This window comes from Neoarius graeffei, chromosome 13 (assembly GCF_027579695.1).
Source record: "Neoarius graeffei isolate fNeoGra1 chromosome 13, fNeoGra1.pri, whole genome shotgun sequence".
Classification (NCBI taxonomy): domain Eukaryota; kingdom Metazoa; phylum Chordata; class Actinopteri; order Siluriformes; family Ariidae; genus Neoarius; species Neoarius graeffei.
In genome coordinates, this window is record NC_083581.1 from 39,356,579 (window position 1) to 39,379,199 (window position 22,621).

Here is a 22,621-nt window from a genome sequence, read left to right on the forward strand (position 1 = left end):
CTCAATGGAAAGAAGCAAAATTTAACCTAGACATATGGTATATCTGAGACAAACCACCACTTCAAGCAGTTGGAGAGAAATGAAAGGAATGACAACACAATACGGAATGTTCATGAATTTATTTCATACTAATAGATATATTCAAAATAGTTTTAATCACATCCAAAGGGAGTAAAAATATATAGTATTTATTAAATAAAAACAATTGTTTCCTTTGGAGGCACAAGACATAGGAAAAGCATTCATAAAATTTGAGTTAATGCAAATTTAAAAACAAAATAAAATTTCAACTCAGTGTCTTGACAATTACCATATTAGTTGGATCTCTTTGCTTTAACTTTTCTTTTCTTATTTAACTTTTTTGTTATGCTATGCTCCTCTATAAACATACTCATATTTCTGGCATTAATAGAACAAAGAAAAAAAATGGACATTACCCTGAGAACATTTTGGGATACCTGAATTATGTGCATTTCATTTAAATCTGGTATATATTTCTACCGACATAAGTACAGTAAATACACATTCCAAGCTAAGTTTGTGTGGCCCAACAAACACATAAAACACATAAACCATATAATTTAAACCTCATTTTACGTACATAACATGAATACATTGATTTCATTTGCTTTCGGGTAGTTGAGCTAATAATTACCTTTGAATACACACATTTAATGGCTTTGAACGGTATTAAATACATGGTGTCTAGCACTAAGGCACAAATACTTATCAATATACATATATCCTAATTACTGTATCACTTGAATATGACAGGAGGATTGTGTATTAGTATGAGTTGTTAATGTGGGGTTGAGGATATTAAGCAGAAGTGTGCAGTTGTGCTCTTTGGTCTGATGTCAGATGAAGCTGTGTGGGAGTAGAACATAGTGCAGTTAAGACAGAAGAAAAACATATATTCCTAACAAACAACTTACAAAGATGTTTTCTCTGTATTCATACAGGTCTTGTTTATGTAGTATGAAAAGAATTACTGTTTACATCCTGAAATGAATTATTTTCTTTGAACAACATGTCCTGAAATGTTTTATTCCTCTTGTACCACAGCAATTAGCCAATGAATACTATATGTCAGACTTTTTACCCATTTATAGTTGTTCACAAAACAAGATAACACCTATTAACATTACATTATAAAAGTTAGAAACAGTCATTTCATCTCCAACCCCTCTTTTTTTCTTTCTTAAAGTTAATAAGACAAAAAAAATTCCATCATGTTACCCAGAAACCAAAAACTCCTGGGCCCTGAAGACTTTCCTGTGGTGGAAAACTTACTGACTGTTACAAAGTGCTGACACTGGAGACTCCTTCTATGGATGCTAGATAAACATCTCCTGACAGAAAACAATTGTTTATATAAAGCATCCACTGTACAAGTCCCTATGAAGGAGCTGTTACTAGTTAGAACAAGTGTGTTTCCCTTTACTAGTTATTGTGTCATATTGAATGGTCTAATAGTGGTATCTTTTCATACGATTGAAATACAACTCTTGTGAATTATTGCTACGTTCACAAAGGATCTTGTTGGTGTAAATACAGAGTTGATCAGATACACCAACACACAAAAGCACTACCTATTTATGGAGACCTTTTTCTCAGGCAATAGGATGCATCAGATATCATCAGATTAGATTGTTTGGTCTGTAAAAAGGATTAAAATGCCTCGGAATTGTTTGTTCTTTTTTTAAGGACAAATTCTGTCCTTACCCTTTCTTAATCCAGACTTCTCTTGCCTCGATAGAGTACTGCAGAAACAGAGAGAGAGATTGAGAGAGAGAAAGTTAATTAAAATAATGTATTTACAATGGTGCTTGAAAGTTTGTGAACCCTTTATAATTTTCTATATTTCTGCATAAATATGACCTAAAACATCATCAGATTTTCACACAAGTCCTAAAAGTAGATAAAGAGTTAAACAAATGAGACAAAAATATTATACTTAGTCATTTATTTATTGAGAAAAATGATCCAATATTACATATCTGCGAGTGGCAAAAGTATGTGAACCTTTGCTTTCAGTATCTGGTGTGACCCCCTTGTGCAGCAATAACTGCAACTAAACGTTTCTGGTCACTGTTGATCAGTCCTGCACACCGGCTTGGAGGAATTTTAGCCCATTCCTCCATACAGAACAGCTTCAACTCTGGGATGTTGGTGGGTTTCCTCACATGAACTGCTCGCTTCAGGTCCTTCCACAACATTTTGATTGGATTAAGGTCAGGACTTTGACTTGGCCATTCCAAAACATTAACTTTATTCTTCTTTAACCATTCTTTGGTAGAACAACTTGTGTGCTTAAGGTTGTTGTCTTGCTGCATGACCCACCTTTCCTTGAGATTCAGTTCATGGACAGATGTCCTGATATTTTCCTTTAGAATTCACTGGTATAATTCAGAATTCATTGTTCCATCAATGATGGCAAGCCGTCCTGGCCCAGATGCAGCAAAACAGGCCCAAACCATGATACTACCACCACCATGCTTAACAGATGGGGTAAGGTTCTTATGCTGGAATGCAGTGTTTTCCTTTCTCCAAACATAACGCTTCTCATTTAAACCAAAAAGTTCTATTTTGGTCTCATCCGCCCACAAAACATTTTTCCAATAGCCTTCTGGCTTGTCCGTGTGATCTTTAGCAAACTGCAGACGAGAAGCAATGTTCTTTTTGGAGAGCAGTGGCTTTCTTCTTGCAACTCTGCCATGCACACCATTGTTGTTCAGTGTTCTCCTGACAGTGGACTCATGAACATTAACATTAGCCAATGTGAGAGAGGCCTTCAGTTGCTTAGAAGTTACCCTGGGGTCCTTTGTGACCTCACCGACTATTACACGCCTTGCTCTTGGAGTGATCTTTGTTGGTTGACCACTCGAGGGGAGGGTAGCAATGGTCTTGAATTTCCTCCATTTGTACACAATCTGTCTGACTGTGGATTGGTGGAGTCCAAACTCTTTAGAGATGGTTTTGTAACCTTTTCCAGCCTGATGAGCATCAACAACACTTTTTCTGAGGTCCTCAGAAATCTCCTTTGTTCATGCCATGATACACTTCCACAAACATGTGTTGTGAAGATCAGACTTTGATAGATCCCTGTTCTTTAAATAAAACAGGGTGCCCACTCACACTTGATTGTCAACCCACTGATTGAAAACACGTGACTCGAATTTCACCTTCAAATTAACTGCTAATCCTCAAGGTTCACATATTTTTGCCACTCACAGATATGTAATATTGGATCATTTTCCTCAATAAATAAATGACCAAGTATAATATTTTTGTCTCATTTGTTTAACTGGGTTCTCTTTATCTACTTTTAGGACTTGTGTGTTTGGAGGAGAAACTCCACATATTGTCTAATCAAAGGAAAAATTACACAAAAGGACATGACAGAACTGTAAGTTTTGTATTTGAAAAAAAGGGTTCCAACGTTTTTGTGTATGGTGTTTATTATTCAGACGAAACACAGTTCTGATTCAAATGCATAAAGGTCATAGAGTACAAGTCAAAAGTTAGGACACGCCTTCCAATTTAATAATTAGGAATATTTTTATGAATTAAAAGTCACTTCATGTATTAAAGTAATGATGGATGTCATTTCTCTTTACTTACAGTAGTTGAGTGGTTCTTGATATAATATGGATCACTACAGTTGTGGAATAGGGCTATTTACTGTATTTTTATCATTTACTATTGACTGTTTGATCTCAAACTCTTTAAGAAGGCAAGAAATTGCACTAATTAACTTTTGACAAGGCACATCTGTTAATTGAAAAGCATTCCAGGTGACTACCTCATGAAGCTGGTTAAGGTAATGTCAATAGTGCGTAAAGTGTCATCAAGGTAAATGCTGGCTACTTTGAAGAATCTAAAATATGAAACATATTTTGTTTTTTAACACTTTTTTTTGTTTACCACATAATTCCATATATGTTCGATATGTTCTTTAATAGTTTTGATGTCTTCAGTATTGTTCTACAATGTAAGAAATAGTCAAAATACAGAAAAAAATATGAATCAAGAGGTGTGTCTGAACTTTTAACTGGTATTTTATATCAAAATTTCAATTATGCATTACTGATAGATATATTATTCAAAAAATGCGGAACAACTGCAAAACAAGTTAGTTCTTGCTTCTCACTAATTTACTAGTTAAGATCAGTATAAAGAAGATCTGAGTCTTACCCATTCCGACATCGCTGCCTGAGCAATAAACTGAAAGAAATAGGAGAAAATGATGCATCAGTTATCTTATCTGCACCAAATAATACTAATAATGGATTTGTAACAGCCTCATGTCATTGTTTCAAGGAATCATTTGGTCACATATTACATTTACACAGTGTTCCCCTTTATCCCAGATATGGTCAATCAATCAAGAATGCTTTTGTAGGTCTCTGTTGAAGCTCTGAAGCTGAAAAGTAAGGGAAGTTAGTTTATAGCTACCAGGATGGCATATTGTGAACTGCATGTATAAATCATTGCAGACTTGCCTCAAATGCTTTGGATCATATTTATCAAGCTGTATATAAAGAAATGTATTGGTAAATTTGTTGCCGGAACTTTTACACACAAAAAAAAATTTAGTGTACATGACAATCCAGTTAGTTCAGAAAAATGTTTGTATCCTACAAGGAGACTAGAGCACTTTTTGAACCATTTGGTTGTCATTTTGTTGTTTTCAGCTTGCTGTGAGCTTTGCCTTTTTTGGAGTTTTGTGGGTCGATTGACATTTATCAGCACTGGGCCTCAATGCATCAAAAAATGCATTCATTTATAAAATCAAACTTTAATAAAGTTGGGTGTAAATGTTTGCATAAGACAAAACTGACCTAGAATTTTCCACTGTATTTACAAAATTTCCAGAAAGTCTGATTTTCTTCATAATCATGTGCATACACTGATCACCTGTAAATGAAAATCACCTTCCTGACAAAGCTCATTTGCATTTAGTGACACCCACAAAACTCCATAAAAGGCCAAGCACACAGACAGCTGGGAGCACAAAATGAACCATCAAGGTAAAGGCTGAAAAACAGAAGAGGATTTTGTCTCACTTCTATGCCATTAAAAATATTTTTTATCCATCCATTATCCATAACCACTTATCCTGTACAGGGTCGCAGGCAAGCTGGAGCCTATCCCAGCTGACTACGGGCGAAAGGCGGGGTACACCCTGGACAAGTCGCCAGGTCATCACAGGGCTGACACATAGACACAGACAACCATTCACACTCACATTCACACCTACGGTCAATTTAGAGTCACCAGTTAGCCTAACCTGCATGTCTTTGGACTGTGGGGGAAACCGGAGCACCCGGAGGAAACCCACGCGGACACGGGGAGAACATGCAAACTCAGCACAGAAAGGCCCTCGCTGGCCACGGGGCTCAAACCCAGGACCTTCTTGCTGTGAGGCAACAGTGCTAACCACTACACCACTGTATATTATTATTATTATTATTATTATTATTATTATTATTAATAATAATAATAATATCTCATCTCATCTCATCTCATTATCTCTAGCCGCTTTATCCTGTTCTACAGGGTCGCAGGCAAGCTGGAGCCTATCCCAGCTGACTACGGGCGAGAGGCGGGGTACACCCTGGACAAGTCGCCAGGTCATCACAGGGCTGACACATAGACACAGACAACCATTCACACTCACATTCACACCTACGGTCAATTTAGAGCCACCAGTTTACCTAACTTGCATGTCTTTGGACTGTGGGGGAAACCGGAGCACCCGGAGGAAACCCACGCAGACACGGGGAGAACATGCAAACTCCGCACAGAAAGGCCCTCGCTGGCCACAGGGCTCGAACCCAGGACCTTCTTGCTGTGAGGCAACAGTGCTAACCACTACACCACCGTATATTATTATTATATTATTATTAATAATAATATTAATAATAATAATGAAACACTAAATCTTCCATCAATTGAGGCATTTGTTTACAGCTTACAGCTCTGCGCAGACATCCTCTATTTATACAGCATTATCTATCATAATCAAATGATTAGTTTATTTGTCTTAATTTATGGGTGTGTTGACTTGTTTTCCTTATTTTTTATATTCTTTAATTGATGTCAATCATATAAAATGGCCGGTTTTCACAAACAAAATGGCACTCTTAATCCCTGATCTCACAGGCGTAACTTTAATAAGGACAGGTGGGGACATCTCCCCACCAACTTTGACAGGGCAGGGGACAGTCCCCACCAACATTTCACGCCTTTTCCGAACGTTTAGAGACACGCGCGACTGTTTTCCCCTGTTTTATCCCATGAATGAAAAGCCCCGCTGTTGCCGCCGCTTAGCTGCTGTTTTGAGAGCTGTAACCTGATTGGCGGCAGCTCTCTGCTATGTGTGTAGCAACCAACGACTCATTGGACCAAACTGGACAATGTGAACATTAAAGACATTTGTCAGCAGTTTGTGGAAGTAAGTGACAGGAGAAGGAAGGTGTTTGGTACTTTTAAATGAATACTGTGGTGCATAGTCTTACATGGAGGGCAAGGGAAGTTTCATTTTTTTGTTTCTTTTTAATTATTATTATTTTTTAAATAACTGTAAACTGGAGGCTTTTTTTTACATTATTGTGATGTTCGTCCCTAATGTTGAGATGTTCGTTTCTTTTTTAAATGTTTTAAATTTTGTAATAATTTGAATTGAATTGTTTGACTTGCAAATACATTTTGTGGTTTGCACAAATTACACAGATTATAAAATCACCTAGATTTCCTTTATATGTAAGATTATATTATTAATTTGTGCCTTGTTGAAACTGCTACACCTGTTTCTTCCCAGACCTGGTGTAATCCTGGTTTAGTCCAGGTATAATCTAGTTTATTATTATATTAATTCTAGTTTAGTTTGCTCTTGTTTGTGGTTTAGCCTTGGTTTAGTCCTGATGTGATCCGTGTTTGCCCTGGCTGAAACATTGAAGTTCTGGTTTAGACCTGGCTCGTGTATAGTCCTGGTTTAGTTTTGAGTAGTCCTGTTTATGTGCTATCCCTTACCCCTTAGTTTGTATCTGTTTTGACTGAGCATTGTTGGTGGCCCTATTGTTTTTTTTGTGACACTAGAATCAACAATAAAAAGATGGCAATGAATGTTTTAAGATGATACTGTTTATTGTGTATTTTTTCATATAGCGGTTGTACTGCAGGACACAAGTCCTTCCACAGAATCTAGTAATAATGTGTAATGTGTATATAGTTCATATGTAAAGTATGTTCAATCAACCAGTGTGCAAGAGAGTATTTGGTAGGTGTATTTTACCACCTTTTACCCATCAGAGTGCATCAGATTGCTTTATTTATGTGTGAAGATTCACAAAATTTTCTGGGGCAGGATCCCCCCCAGTTCTACATTTGTTTGGTCCATCATGTTTCCAGCCTTTCACTGCATACCCATTGACAGCCTGCCCTGAAATGGTTTTCATAAAAGTAGTGAGGCCATAGTATGCATCTCAAAATGCATCAAAATTAAGCCTTAAAATGGGATCTTTCTAAATTTTCTCCAGGGGGACCATGCCCCCTGACCCCCCTTGAAGGGAAGTATCGTGCCTGGAAATGTCCCCACCAACTTTGAACACAAAGTTACGCCCTTGCCTGATCTAGTGACCTTGCATGAGGATGTGTTATTGATAAACTGCAAAGCTCTTATATAAGTCACTCTGGATGAGGGTATTTGCTAACTGCTGTAAAAGTAATAAAAATAAGCAATTTAAACTCCACTGATATAATATTCTTTTAAAAATATTATATTCCAGATATAAAAGTGTTGTAATCCATGAGAATTATATGACTTGAAGTCAAGGTTTACGTTAGTCTTCTTATGCATAAATTTACACATAGATTTAAATTGAACTTTAAACCTGTTCATAGCCAGATAAATGAGACACAGTATATGTGAAGATAAAAACGTGGATTTCGATTTGACCTACAAAGAAACACAATAAATTTACACACAACTTTAATAAAGGATGTATAATCGAGGCCCTTTGTCTTCGTAAGAAGATCTGTATTAAAAATAATCGGAACTATATTACCATCCGAATCACATCTAAAACACAATTACAAAATGTCAAATATCAAACATGCCTTGTGTAATCGACCACATGTGGGGTGAAGTAATATTATGTATATTTCAGTTCCTTAATGACAGCAGCAACTTTTCAATCATGAAGAGTGAAGAGTGAAGTGATCATACCAGAGTATGTCCTACTGGGACAGAAAGGCACCACTGTTCTATCTGGGTTCATGGGTGCCACCATGACTGTGTACACATCACCACACGTGACTTCTGACACGTCACACATGCTCTCTCCTGGTGCTGGACTGCAGGTATGGGCCCGGCTTCCGCCTGTCACCTGGGCTGTGAAGTTACTGAGGGAGCTCGAGGACCACCATGAAACACGCAGAGTATTATTGAAGCGTGTATAAAGACGGATTCTTGAAGGACAGCACTCACCTGGACAGGGAGTTAAGCACTCTTAAATTGGATACTTTCTTCCTTTTAATAACAGAAAACACTGAAATTTATTTTGATCATCAAGGCCCAAATGCCAATTGACAAACATCACCCTCCAATGGCTAATTTCTATATGCTCATTTTCAATGCTAGAGTGTAGCTATCTGGACATAATATTAAAGTTCTATGACCACAATAACTCTGGTGAAAGCTGTTTGGCTAATGGTGGGCAATTTTTCAACCAATAAAGCCATGTAACTCACTGGTGGAGAAGCCATGGTACATGCATACTGCTGTGTTTCCCTTGGAGTTGATGGCCTGTAGTGAGACAGTGTAGTTTGTTCCACAAGTGATGCAACCCATCAGGCACTTGGTCTGCATGGTGCGACACGTGGCGTTGCCTCGCGATGAGGTCAGTGATGCCATAAAAAACTGAGCTCCCTGAGCAGCTGACCAGGTAACATTACTCATCGCCTGGGTCACCTGAGTGACGTTCAAAGTGGCTGGACAACACGGAGCTGGAGAAGGAGGAGAGGCAAACTTTTTAATGATACAGTGCTGAGCGTAAATGAGTACACCCCCTTTGAAAAGTAACATTTTAAACAATCTCAATGAACACAAACAATTTCCAAAATGTTGACAAGACAAAGTTGAATATAACATCTGTTTAACTTAGAACGTGAAAGTAAGATTAATAATATAACTTAGATTACACATTTTTTCAGTTTTACTCAAATTAGGGTGGTGCAAAAATGAGTACACCCCACAACAAAAACTACTACATCTAGTACTTTGTATGGCCTCCATGATTTTTAATGACAGCACCAAGTCTTCTAGGCATGGAATGAAAAAGTTGGTGACATTTTGCAACATCAATCTTTTTCCATTCTTCAACAATGATCTCTTTTAGTGACTGGATGCTGGATGGAAAGTGATGCTCAACTTGTCTCTTCAGAATTCCCCATAGGTGTTCGATTGGGTTCAGATCAGGAGACATACTTGGCCACTGAATCACTTTCACCCTGTTCTTCATCAGAAATCCAACAGTGGCCTTAGATGTGTGTTTAGGATCATTGTCATGTTGGAAAAGTGCATGACGACCAAGGGCACGGAGTGACGGTAGCATCTTCTCTTTCAGTATAGAGCAATACATCTGTGAATTCATGATGCCATCAATGAAATGCAGCTCCCTGACACCAGCAGCACTCATGCAGCCCCACATAAGGACACTGCCACCACCATGTTTCACTGTAGGCACCATGCATTTTTCTTTGTATTCCTCACCTTTACGATGTCATACAGTTTTGAAGCCATCAGTTCCGAAAACATTGATCTTGGTCTCATCACTCCAGAGTATAGAGTCCCAGTAGTCTTCATCTTTGTCAGCATGGGCCCTGGCAAACTCTAGGCAGGCTTTTTTGTGCCTGGGCTTTAGGAGAGGCTTCTTTCATGGACGACATCCATGCATGCCATTCCTCTGCAGTGTACGCCGTATTGTGTCATGGGAAATAGTCACCCCAGTTTGGCTTTCTACTTCTTTAGATAACTGCAGTGAACTTGCATGCCGATTTTCTGCAACCCTTCTCATCAGAAGACGCTCCTGTCGAGGTGTTAACTTCCGTGGACGACCTGGACATCTCTGTGAGACGGTTGCAGTTCCATCTTTCTTAAATTTTTGTACCACTTTTGCTAGTGTTCTGACTGATAAGTAAAGCTTTGCTGATCTTCTTGGAGCCTTCGCCTTTGTGGTGTAAAGAAATTATTTTCTTTGGGGAATTCTGAAGAGACAAGTTGAGCATCACTCTCCATCCAGCATCCAGTCACTAAAAGAGGTCATTGTTGAAGAATGGAAAAAGATTGATGTTGCAAAATGTCGCCGACTTGTTCATTTCATGCCTAGAAGACTTGGTGCTGTCATTAAAAATCATGGAGGCCATACAAAGTACTAGATGTAGTAGTTTTTGTTGTGGGGTGCACTCATTTTTGCACCACCCTAATTTGAGTAAAACTGAAAAAATGTGTAATCTAAGTTATGTTATTAACCTTACTTTCACGTTCTAAGTTAAACAGATGCTATATTAAACTTTGTCTTGTTAACATTTTGGAAATTGTTTGTGTTCATTGAGATATTGTTTAAAATGTTACCTTTCAAAGGGGGTGGACTCATTTACGCTGATCACTGCAGTAGAAAGCTCTAAAAATTACAAACTGAGTGAACTTATTAAAATACAAACTCCTCCTTTAATGACAGCAGAAAGCATTTTTAAAAAATTACACATTGATTCTTTAGTGCAGCAGAAAGTGCAAAGAATTACAAACCTTCTCTTTAATGGCAACAGAAAGCTCTAAATAATTACAATTGCAAGCTGCTTCTCTCATGGAAACAAAGCTAAAAATAACAAAACAAAAAAAAACACATCTTTCATGACAACAGAAAGCTCTAAAAATAAGAAACTGCTTCTTAATGATAGCAGAAAGTGCTAAGAAAAATTGTGTTCAAAATTACAACCCATTTTTTTAAATAATTCATAATGTTTCAAAAATTGAATACATTTTGAATTAGGATTAAAACATTTTATCAGAAAATCAGTTTAGCCAGTCACCACTGAAAAGGAAACTGTACCTGTCTGGAAGAAGATGCTGTAGCTGGGCATGCTAAGTCCAGCAGCAGTGGAGGCGATGGAGGTGACCTGATAGGAAGAGCCACAAGATAATCCGTTAACCTGACAGTATGTTGTATTTGATTGACAGGTGAAGGGGCCATCTGCTGATCCAATCACAGTGACCGTGTAGTTGGCAACTTTGTTAGTGGATGTCCAGGTGATGTTGATGGACAAAGAGTTACTTGGACTTACAGTCACTCTATCAGGCATACAGGGAGCTGTGAGAGAGCGTGAGAGAGAAATTTTATAAATAAGAATACAGAGTACAATACAGTAGAGTGTGTGTTTGCTTTTTACCTGTTTCTTGTGTCTGGGGGCTGCAGGAATGATTACATCCGCGTGCTTCATTGCAGGGAAAGACAAGGACATTGTACCTGGTGTTGCAGTTGAGACCAGAGAGCACACACACAGGCGAAGTGTCATTACACAGCACTGCGTTGTTAGAAGAGTCCACAGCTTGCACCTTGTACATGTCTGCCCCACGCACTGCTGTCCATGTCATCATCAGGGACTCCCAGGAAATTGCTGACACAACCAAGTTCTCTGGGCAGCATGACACTATGGGGAGGATGGGATAAAACAGAAACATGAGCTGTGTAGGTTGCTTTGGATGGTATACCGTATGTGACTGTCTTTGGATTCTACATACAGGTGGTTTGATTTAGGATGCGTCCTGGAGGACTGGCTCCAGCTTGGTTATTAGCAAACACGCTCATGATATACGAGTAGCCACAGTGGCAGCTGAAGTTACAGGAAGTGCCCATGGAGTTACACATCTCTTCGATACCATCGTCTCTCTTGCTGAAGGCGGTGTAATAGTCCACGTAAGACACAGAGTTCCAGGACAGGGAGCAGTTACCATTTCCAATGTCATTCACATGGACTGGCTCTGGAGGACATGGGACTGAGAAACAGAGGAAGACATTGGTGTGTTCATGGGTCAGTTTTTATAACGTGACAATTTTATAATAAAATGGACAGTGGTAACTCATTCACAGGAGCATTTAGAAAGGAAATGAGGGACAGTGTTCATGAAAATCCAGTTAGTTGGGAACAACATTCTGCTCTAGTCAGAAATTTAAAAATATCAGACCGAGGTGAAAAGACAAGATAATATTCAGTGAGTGCATATTCAGTGAATGCATGCTTAATAGTTGATTTCAGAGTACACACATAATAGTCAGCTGATAATATATTCCGTGGCTTTTGCCGACAACTCCAAACTTCGCACAGTCCACACTCTAGCCAGAAGCATGTTCATCCAAACAGAAGCACTCACATGAAATGTAACGCTGAGACTCTGAGGATTGGCTGGGTCCAGCTTGGTTGAAAGCAGTAACAGAGATATAATGAATCTGTCCACAGCTCAGTGGGCTCAGAGTACAGGAAGTTGATGCAGACGAGCAGTTCAGTCCAGTCGAGCTCACGGCTATGTACCAACTGGCTCCCTGAGCAGGATTCCAGGACACCGACAGACCCATGACATTGTTCACTATCGTGGTCAGCAGTACAATGGACTGAGGTGGAGGGGGACCTGTGGACACAGACTTATTAAAATATGTAGTCCATTTATATTTACTATCTAAAGAGGTAAATTATACCAGGCATTGATTAATTATCTGTAACAGCAGCTCTGATAGTCGGTTTATATTAAAGGAGAACTGAAGTCGTTTTTAAACTTGCTTTATTTCTTAATTAACGTGTTATTCAATTACATTTTCAGTTTTAATAACCTTATATCATGACTCGTATTGGCAATTAATTGCAATTAAATATTATACTTATTGGCCTATTAGGTTTTTAGCCATGTTGAATGTAGTCCGTTTGGTCCACGGCAGATGTTACTTATCCGCACGATCTTCACGAGACTTGTGCGAGACTTCAAAACGTGAAGTGTCAGCCAAGTGTCCTCGGCATCTTGTGTCACATTTATTCCACCAAATGAACTGTTTTCCAAACAAAATATTGCACAAAAACAAGTTTAAATGACAATTACTGCCTACTTTCTTCAAACTTTCCTGATTGCTATCAAAACAAACAAAACTTCCGGCTTGATTACATCAGCATTCGAAAGAGGGGGCGTGTGTCTTTTGACAACGTTGGCAGATGTCGGTCACTTTGATTTCCGCTGTACGTTTTACTTCCGTCCTACGATGTCTCGCACAGGTCTCAACAAATCTTGTTTATGGCCATTGCTTTGACCTATGGACTGATATATTACAGAGCATATTTCAAACACTCATAACTTGCTATAGCAGCGACAAAATAGCTATCAAAATGCATTCCTATATTTAATAAAATGAGATAAATAGAATTTTGATAATAAAAAATTTGCCTTCAGTTCTCCTTTAATGTACTTGTTCTCATAGGTTATTATTTCTATAGTAACAAATTACACATGGACTTGACTGGTGGATACTCTTCCTAATCCAAAACTAATAATAAACACATGTATATATCAAATTTGATATGGTGAAGTTTTTGGAAGGAGGCGATTATTTATGGAACATTTATGAGAGGAGTCTCCTGTGTCAGCACTTTGCATCAGTCAGTATGTTTTCCATCACGGAAAAGTCTTCAGGATGAAGGAATTTATGATTTCTTGGTAATATGACATACACTGTTTTGTCTTATTAGATGCAAGAAAATGATGCCAGGAACATGTTTTATGGATGTTACATAATAGTATATGTTACTTTAATTGGTGAAAACATACGTGTCATCATTTCACACAAAAAATATTTAGATATAATCATTGGCACACTGCTGTGATATAAGAGGAATAAAACACTCAGTGATATGCTGTTATTATAAAATAATCACCTTTGGTTTGGTCACAGTAACTCTAGTAACACTAAATACACTGTATTTCTATATTGTTTTGAAAATCTACTAAAGGCTAAGCGATCCTCTTTACTTGTTTACTTGTTAGCTCCAGTACAAAATTAACAAAGCACACTTCTGATAACCTCCTCTGACTTACGGGTGATCTGGCAGATGGTGTAGTCATCCCCAGGCACACTTAGTGGGCTCCAAGCATTAGCTTTGATGCAGTAGTTAGTGCCGGCCTCCAGGTTGCTGAAGGTCACGTTGGTGTTGCTGGTGTTGAGGCGACTCTGTTGGTATGAGTCATCACGAATAATGCTCACGCTGTACAGCACAGCATTTGGTACTGGAGCCCAGGTCACCACGATGCTACTGTTACTGGGGGAGCTGCTGTTTAGTAGAGGAGCAGCCAAAACTAATCACACACACACACACACACACACACACACACACACACACACACACACACACACACACACACACACACACACACACACACACACACACACAGGGTCAGTGTAATTCATTGAATATTCATTAGAAGTCATGGGATAAACTCAAAGTGCAAAGGATATAAGAAATTCCTGAAAAAAGTGGTGATAAAGTGACAAGGTTATTGATAAAATTTTTTAAATACATGGCCAGGAATAAATATATTGAGTTAATATTTCAAGGCCACAAATGAAATATCTCATGACCACGAATTATTATCATGTGGCTGTTATATGCATCTTGTATAACTTGAACACACAAGTTATATACTGTGGAACATCATACTTCACATGTGGTCTCTAGGTAACTATTAAGAATTTAGAATTAGCGTAGACATGGGTAATGGTATATCAGTGTCACCTCAGTGACTCGTGTTTGTCTTCCTGCTTCATTTCATGATTGAAGTAAAGTGAAATGATATGATATATAATCATTTTCCTGCTTCCTGTTTCCCTAATAGTCCAGCCACCTCCTGTGCCAGGAGCAGATCTTCCCAGGCAGTCTCCCATCCCAGTACTAACCAGGCACTTATTGCATTGGGTGGCGCCAATCTCCATAGGGCTCAGCCTCTCACCTATTACTCAACTAAGGTTACAGTGCTGGTCCTCTGGCAACCACAAGAGTTTGACTCCCTACTCACATCTGTATTGTGGCGCCTCGTCAGATAGCAGTAGGTACCATTTTTATGATGGTCTTTAGTATGACCCGACCATGAGTAGAACTTGTGATCTCCCAGTCAAGAGATGGACACACTAATCACTAGGCCAGCTCATGGTTGTTTCCCTAATAGTAGCCTAATTTAAACAACTATACCCTGACCAGGCAGTTACTAAAGATGAGTCAATGAACACTGTATGTTAATGTTAACAACTTTTTTGAGAACTTCATATCTGACAGTTCACAAAGTAAAAACCTCTTGTCTCAACCAGATGCCCAATAAACCCTTCTGACAAGCTAAAAAACAAGAGTGTTCTGAGAGCACAATATCCTCTGCTAGCAACGATGCCATAACTGGTAAAATGCAACCAAATTGAATGAAATTACAATATGCGTATTACCGACATATAACAAAGAATCCTATCAAATTTTGTGAAATTTCTCCAAAAATTGTGAGAGGATTTGATTTCAGAAGGTGAGTACCCTTCCCAGGACGGATGGACAGATGGACGGACATCGCCACGACATAATCCCCCTTCGGGCCTTTCGGCCAGTGGGGGATAAAAATTGTGAGGGAAGTTGATTTCAGAAAGCAAGCACACCTTGATGAAATTGCCAAAGTACAAGTTTGTTAATAATCAAGGGCATAACTCTGGTAAAATTTGCCCAAATTAAACCAAATTTCAATATGTGTATAACTGTCATTTAACAAAGCCTTTTGCCAAGTTTGGTGAAATTCCTCCACAAATTGTGAGAGGAGTTGATTTCAGAAGAATATGCACCCTCATGAAATTGTCAAGGTACAAGTTATTTAATCAAGGGTCAAAACTCTGGTAAAATTTCATCTCATCTCATTATCTCTAGCCGCTTTATCCTTCTACAGGGTCGCAGGCAAGCTGGAGCCTATCCCAGCTGACTATGGGCGAAAGGCGGGGTACACCCTGGACAAGTCGCCAGGTCATCACAGGGCTGACACATAGACACAGACAACCATTCACACTCACATTCACACCTACGGTCAATTTAGAGTCACCAGTTAACCTAACCTGCATGTCTTTGGACTGTGGGGGAAACCGGAGCACCCGGAGGAAACCCACGCGGACACGGGGAGAACATGCAAACTCCGCACAGAAAGGCCCTCGCCGGCCCCGGGGCTCGAACCCAGGACTTTCTTGCTGTGAGGCGACAGCGCTAACCACTACACCACTGTGCCGCCCCTGGTAAAATTTTTACAAATGAAATTAAATCGCAATCTGCGTATTACCGACATATAAGAAGGCCTTTTGCCAAGCTTTGAGAAATTCATCCAAAAATTGTGAGAGGAGTTGATATCAGAAGGCAAGCACACCTTCATGAAACTGTGAAAGTACAAGGTTGTTATTCAAAGGCCACAACTCTGGTAAAATGCAACTGAATTGAACAAAATAACAAAATGCGTATTACCGACATATAAGAAGGCCTTTTGCCAACTTTCGTGAAATTCCTCCACAAATTGTGAGAGGAGTTGATTTCAGAAGGAAAACACACTCTCATGAAATTGTCAAATTTTGTTAATCAAGGGCTGTAACTCTGGTAAAATGTGGCTGAATTTAACAAAATTACAATATGCGCATTACCGACATATAACAAAGAATCCTGCCAAGTTTTGTGAAATTCCTCCAAAAGTTGTGAGAGGAGTTGATTTCAGTAGGTGAGCACCCTTCCCAGGACAGACGGACATGCTATGACATAATCCCCCTTCGGGCCTTTCGGCCAGCGGGGGATAAAAAGGGGGTGAATAGTGTGCCTTCTTTTGTATCTCTATCTGTTTTTGTATCTGTTTGTACCATGGCGAGGGAAGGGATAAACATGGGAAGTCCCTACACTGTGCCAAAATACAAAAAACAAAACAAGAGTCATCAGGAGATGACATATCACCCCGGCTCCCACATGAAACCCCACTCCAAATTTTCCTAAGTTGAATTGGTTGCCATGGAAATATGGAAAAAATAAAAATCACAGAAATCCCAAAATGTCAAAAGGCACAACTCCTCTAGTCACATAACATAACTGCCAGGTTTCATGAAAAAAAAAAATCCTCATAGTTTTTGAGTTATGCTCCAGAAACTAAAATGTTTACAGACGGACAGACAGACAGACGGACAGAGCAATAACTATATTCCCCCGCAATATATGCTGGGGGGATAAAAACAACCACAAAATAAAACAATGATATCACACTTTTACATTCTGTTCTCTCAAATTAAACACCATGTCAGCCTTCGTTAGTGCCTCTGGACTCAATAATATCGAGCTAGTGGAACATCCTATTAAAAGAATCGTATAATGGACATTTTTGTCATAATTATCATATAATGATGGTCATGCCAATAAAGATTCCACTCGGTGCACAGATTAATGTTGCTGTTGTGCTCATTGCCAGCTTTAAACTACTTTATTCTCAACATGCTTGAATAGTGTGGCTGTAAACAATACTGTCCCATTGTAACCTGAAATCACTCCTTCCTACAGGTTACCTTCTCATAATCAGAGTGCCACCATTGACGTGACATTAAGTGCTACCGCCCCATCCCATGAGATAATCTGACATAATTCTGAGGTTTAGCTTCTTTCACTGTTCACCTGCCGGACAAGTGTGGGTGCTGTAACTTAAGAGCATCCACCTGATGGTACGTATTATAGGAACCATTTGAAAAAAAAAATGGAACACTCACACACACACTTATGCCCTGGAGGTCAAATATGAGCCACATCCTGATCCCTCTTTTTAACTCAGCGAGGAGATCAGGTGACCACAGGGGCCTGAGGCCTTGAGAATGGCTGACAGTGTGCATACATGAATGGGCTGTTTCTTTTGACGAGAGGAGGATTTTCTTTTTTTTCTTTTCTTTTAGAGTGTGGACAGAGAAGGAAGAATACCTGTCTTTGCTTGGACTGTGGATGAAGGCTGGCTTCTGCCACAACTGTTGACGGACATGACGCTCAGAGTGTAGTCGGTGTAAGGCTGCAAACTGGACACCGTCCCTGGAGAGCCTGGCACAGACGTCTCTGACATGAAGGAGCCGTTGCTGGTCTCTGTGCGCAGGATGTACGAAGAGGCACCTGAGACTTGTGTGAACTCTACTGTGATGCTTTGGCTCTGTTTGGAGGAAGCCGCAGTGATGATGGGGACATCAGAAGCTGGACAATTATACGCAAAAATATTCTTAGCAACATTGTGGGTAAAAAATGAATTAAATTCAAAATGTTTAAGAAGAAGAAGAAGCTTTTTTTTAATGAAATGTAATATATAATAGATGCTTTAAAACTAATTAAAGGGGTGCGCCAAATATTTTTCAGTCTCTATGCACAGAATCTGTACTGTATGTTTGATTACCATGACAAGAATTTCAGCATGTTTCCCTGTAATGAAAAATATCCACTAATGGACATCAAAGGGCAATTGAAAAAAAATTATTCAATGTACGTATTTTTTGCAAAATATTAAAAAATAAATAAAAATAAGGTCTAACTCTGTATAATTCTGATGAAAGTGTAACAGTAATTTAGAGTTTAAATCACATATTCATGTATTTTAAACATTTACTGATAATCTTGAACAACTGCCCTTAGATTTTTATTATAAGTAAAGAGGGTTTTCTCTTTTCTCAGTACACATAAACATGCCAAAATCCTTCTCTGTAGTAATCACACATAAACTACAGATGCGAGCGAGAGAGATTAGCTTTTAAAAAAAAATCAACACAAAACACTGAAGTATTAATTTTATGTCACATTCACAATAATAATGAAATCAACAACTGGCCTTAGACTTTTGTTATAAGTATTCCTTTAACATGTTCTAATGACAGTTCCAATGCATTCATCAATTGCCCTTAGACATGATCTGAATGAGCTACTTCTTTCTGTTCTTTTCTTTTTTTTAATGCACAGAAACATTTCAAAACTCTGGAATATTCCTTTAACATGTTCTAATCACTTTAATAGAGTATTTGGCAACTAACTGGCCTGAGATATAATGTGAGCTAGCTGCAAGTAAATAGAATTTTCTGATCTTTTTTTTATTTTACAATGAAAAATGTTGTATATACCAGTGCATCCGTTCACGCTGTTTTGAGCCAGCACACTCATGGAACTGTCCAGTGCCTCCACTTTAAAAATGTAATTAGTGTTGGGGGACAGAGTGCTGATGGAACCCATGACTGTGTTCTGGCTGAAGCTGCTGAAAACGGACGGATCGGGAGAGTTGCGAGGTGATGCTGTGAGTCTGTATGAGGATGAGCCTACATATTTACTCCAGGTCAGCACTGCACTTTTAGAGGTGACTGTATACACGCTGATGGTTAGATCATCTCCTGAAGGGGTAAGAAGGAGACATGGAAAGAAACACAGGGAGAGAGAGAGACACAGAGAGAAACAAGGAGAGAGACATGGAGAAAAGAGAAAGAGCAAAAGAGCTGAATTTATACTTGGAGACAACGAGATGTAAAACAACTGAACTCTGTTGGCAATGCAAATTCTTGGGGGATAAATAGCATTTATTTAAATTAATTTATTAACTAATTTATTTCATGTATTATCCTAAAATTATCCCTCTATTCATTTTTTATTAAACCAGGATTTTTTTAATTGTCTTCTCACAAAAAAAGCACACAAAATTGAATCTTACCTTGTACAACATTCTGCAAACAGAAAAAAAAAATTAAATGGAAAATATTAATAATTTTACAATGCTAGCATCAATTCACTCAAACATACTGTTATTTATTATGCTTAATAATCACAAAGTACCTGTGCAGCAATTCCAAGCAAAAGCATCCACAACATCACACCACTGAATCCCATTCTCTTCACAATCCTGCCTGAGTCTTATCAAGCTGTATCTATTATCCGTGTTATATTCTGCTAGCTCTCTCTCGTCTCAGGCTTCAGTATGTATACTGTTTTTTTTCTTGCCATTTGTTGAAATACCTGAGCTTAGACCCACCCCTTGGGTAAACCAACCAATCAGAGGTGAAGGAGTTCAACACCTGAAGGCAGGTGAACAAGACAGAGGAAGAGGTCTACAGTTTGGTTGCTCTAATAAATTATGTAAATAAATCCATCAATAAAAAAAACAATATATAGCAATTTAAAATTAAGATATAATTATTATCAGTGGTTATATATGGAACATTGTTCTTATCATGGTTTTTATAATAGACAAAGGGCTACATTCTGTGAAACCCTCCCCCCAAAAAACAAACAAAAAAAACAGTACAACCTTCATTCCATAATTGGGACACTGTGTAAAACAAATAAAAACAGAACGTGAAGATTTGCAAATCATGGAAACTCTATATTTCATTGAAAATAGTACAAAGACAACATATCAATTGTTGAAACTGAGAATTTTAAAAAAATAATAAAATTTATGCTCATTTTGAATTTGATGTCAGCAACATGTTTCAAAAAAAGCTGGGACAGAGGCAACAAAAGACTAAAAAAGTTGTGTAATGCTAAAAAATAACAAAACAAAAAAACTAATTAGGTTAATTGTGAACAGGTCAGTATCATGATTGGGTATAAAAAGAGCATCCCAGAGAGGCGGAGTCTCTCAGAAGTAAAGATGGTGAGGGGTTCACTGCTCTGTGAAAGACTGCATGGGCAAACGGTGCAACAATTTAGAATAACATTCCTCAATTTAAAATTGCAAACAATTTGGGGATCACATCATCTATGGTACACAATATCATTAAAAGATTCAGAGAATCTAGAGAAATCTCTGTATGCCAGAGACAAGGCTGAAAACTGGTATTGGATGCCTGTGATCTTCAGGCCCTCAGGAGACACTGCATTAAAAGCAGACACGTGTCTGTAGTGGAAATCACTGTATGGGCTCAGGAACACTTCAGAAAACCATCGTCTCTGAAAACAGTTCATTACTGCATCCACAAATGCAAGTTAAAACAAGACATAAACAATATCCAGAAACACCACCACCTTCTCTGGGCCCGAGCTCTTTTACAATGGACTGAGGTGAAATGGAAAATTGTCCCGAGGTCTGACGAATCAAAAGTAGACATTCTTTTTAGAAATCATGGACACCATGTCCTCCAGGCTAAAGAGGAGAGGGACCATCCGGCTTGTTATCAGTGCACAGTTCAAAAGCCAGCATCTGTGATGGTATGAGGGTGCATTAGTGTACATGACATGGGTAGCTTGTACATCTGGGAAGGCATCATTAAGGCTGAACGATATATACACATTTCAGAGCAATATGCTGCCATCCAGACAAAATCTTTTTCAGGGAAGGCCTTCCTTCTTTCAGCAAGACAATGCCAAACCGCTTTCTGCACTTATTAAAACTGCATGACTCCATTGTAAAAGAGTCTGGGTGCTAAACTGGCCTGCCTGAAGTCAAGAATGGGACAACATTTCTGTATCAAAACTACAGTAATTGGTCTCCTCAGTTCCCAAATGTTTACAGAGTGCTGTTAAAAGTAGAGGTGATGCAACACAGTGGTAAACATGTCCCTGTCCCAATTTTTTTTAAATGTGTTGCTGACATCAAATTCAAAATGAGCATATATTTTTCAAAAAACAATAAAATTTCTCAGTTTCAATATCTGATGTGTTGTCTTTGTACCATTTTTAATGATATATAGGGTTTCCATGATTTGCAAATTATCACATTCTGTTTTTATTTCCAGTTTACACAGCGTCCGAACTTTATTGGAATTGAGGTTGTAGATCCTAATCAGACTTTAATCAAATGAAAGTTTTGTGAACTTAAGCTGGAAAGTGTTTGTTATTTTTCTTCAGATTGTTTTTGCTTAAATATTTTTGTTTTATCAGAATCAGAAACAGGCGGCACGGTGGTGTAGTGGTTAGCGCTGTCGCCTCACAGCAAGAAGGTCTGGGTTCGAGCCCCGGGGCCGGCGAGGGCCTTTCTGTGTGGAGTTTGCATGTTCTCCCCGTGTCCGCGTGGGTTTCCTCCGGGTGCTCCGGTTTCCCCCACAGTCCAAAGACATGCAGGTTAGGTTAACTGGTGACTCTAAATTGCCTGTAGGTGTGAATGTGAGTGTGAATGGTTGTCTGTGTCTATGTGTCAGCCCTGTGATGACCTGGCGACTTGTCCAGGGTGTACCCCGCCTTTCGCCCGTAGTCAGCTGGGATAGGCTCCAACTTGCCTGCGACCCTGTAGAAGGATAAAGCGGCTAGAGATAATGAGATGAGATGAGAATCAGAAACAGAATCAATTGCCAAGTACATTCTCACAAGGAATCATTTAATATTTTATTAGCATAATTTTTTTACATTTATATAACATACTGCATTTAATTGATATTATCTATATAATTCCCCATTTTATCCAATTACTTTTTACTATTTTACCTTAATTGAGTATTTATTTTATAGTAACATGAATATTATTTCTAGAATGATTTTTTCTTAGACTTATTTCTTTCTACTCATGCTGTTTTATCTTACTGTTTCTTTGTGAAGC

General features: G+C 38.6%; 1 protein-coding gene across 1 annotated transcript; it reads right to left on the reverse strand.

The window, feature by feature from the left end:
* Positions 1-304: 304 nt before the first annotated feature.
* LOC132896100 (fibronectin type III domain-containing protein 7-like) lies at positions 305-20,036 on the reverse strand. The gene is made up of 14 exons (XM_060936817.1): positions 19,924-20,036; positions 19,802-19,814; positions 19,224-19,487; positions 18,052-18,312; positions 14,141-14,398; positions 12,437-12,691; positions 11,807-12,061; positions 11,455-11,715; positions 11,118-11,375; positions 8,758-9,012; positions 8,234-8,494; positions 4,198-4,227; positions 1,726-1,763; positions 305-867 (listed from the first exon to the last, which is right to left on the reverse strand). Exons 1-13 carry the CDS (start codon positions 19,975-19,977, stop codon positions 1,732-1,734), a joined length of 2,457 nt encoding a protein of 818 aa, XP_060792800.1. The 5' UTR covers positions 19,978-20,036; the 3' UTR covers positions 305-867; positions 1,726-1,731.
* Positions 20,037-22,621: the final 2,585 nt, after the last annotated feature.

Excerpts from the sequence above, each read along its gene's own strand:
- LOC132896100 (XM_060936817.1), bottom strand. The coding sequence starts at position 19,977 with ATGGGATTCAGTGGTGTGATGTTGTGGATGCTTTTGCTTGGAATTGCT. Across the intron at positions 12,062-12,436 it reads GTCTCAGCGTTACATTTCAT|TCCCATGTCCTCCAGAGCCA; the intron begins GTGAGTGCTTCT and ends TCTGTTTCTCAG. Across the intron at positions 1,764-4,197 it reads AGGCAGCGATGTCGGAATGG|TACTCTATCGAGGCAAGAGA; the intron begins GTAAGACTCAGA and ends CTGTTTCTGCAG.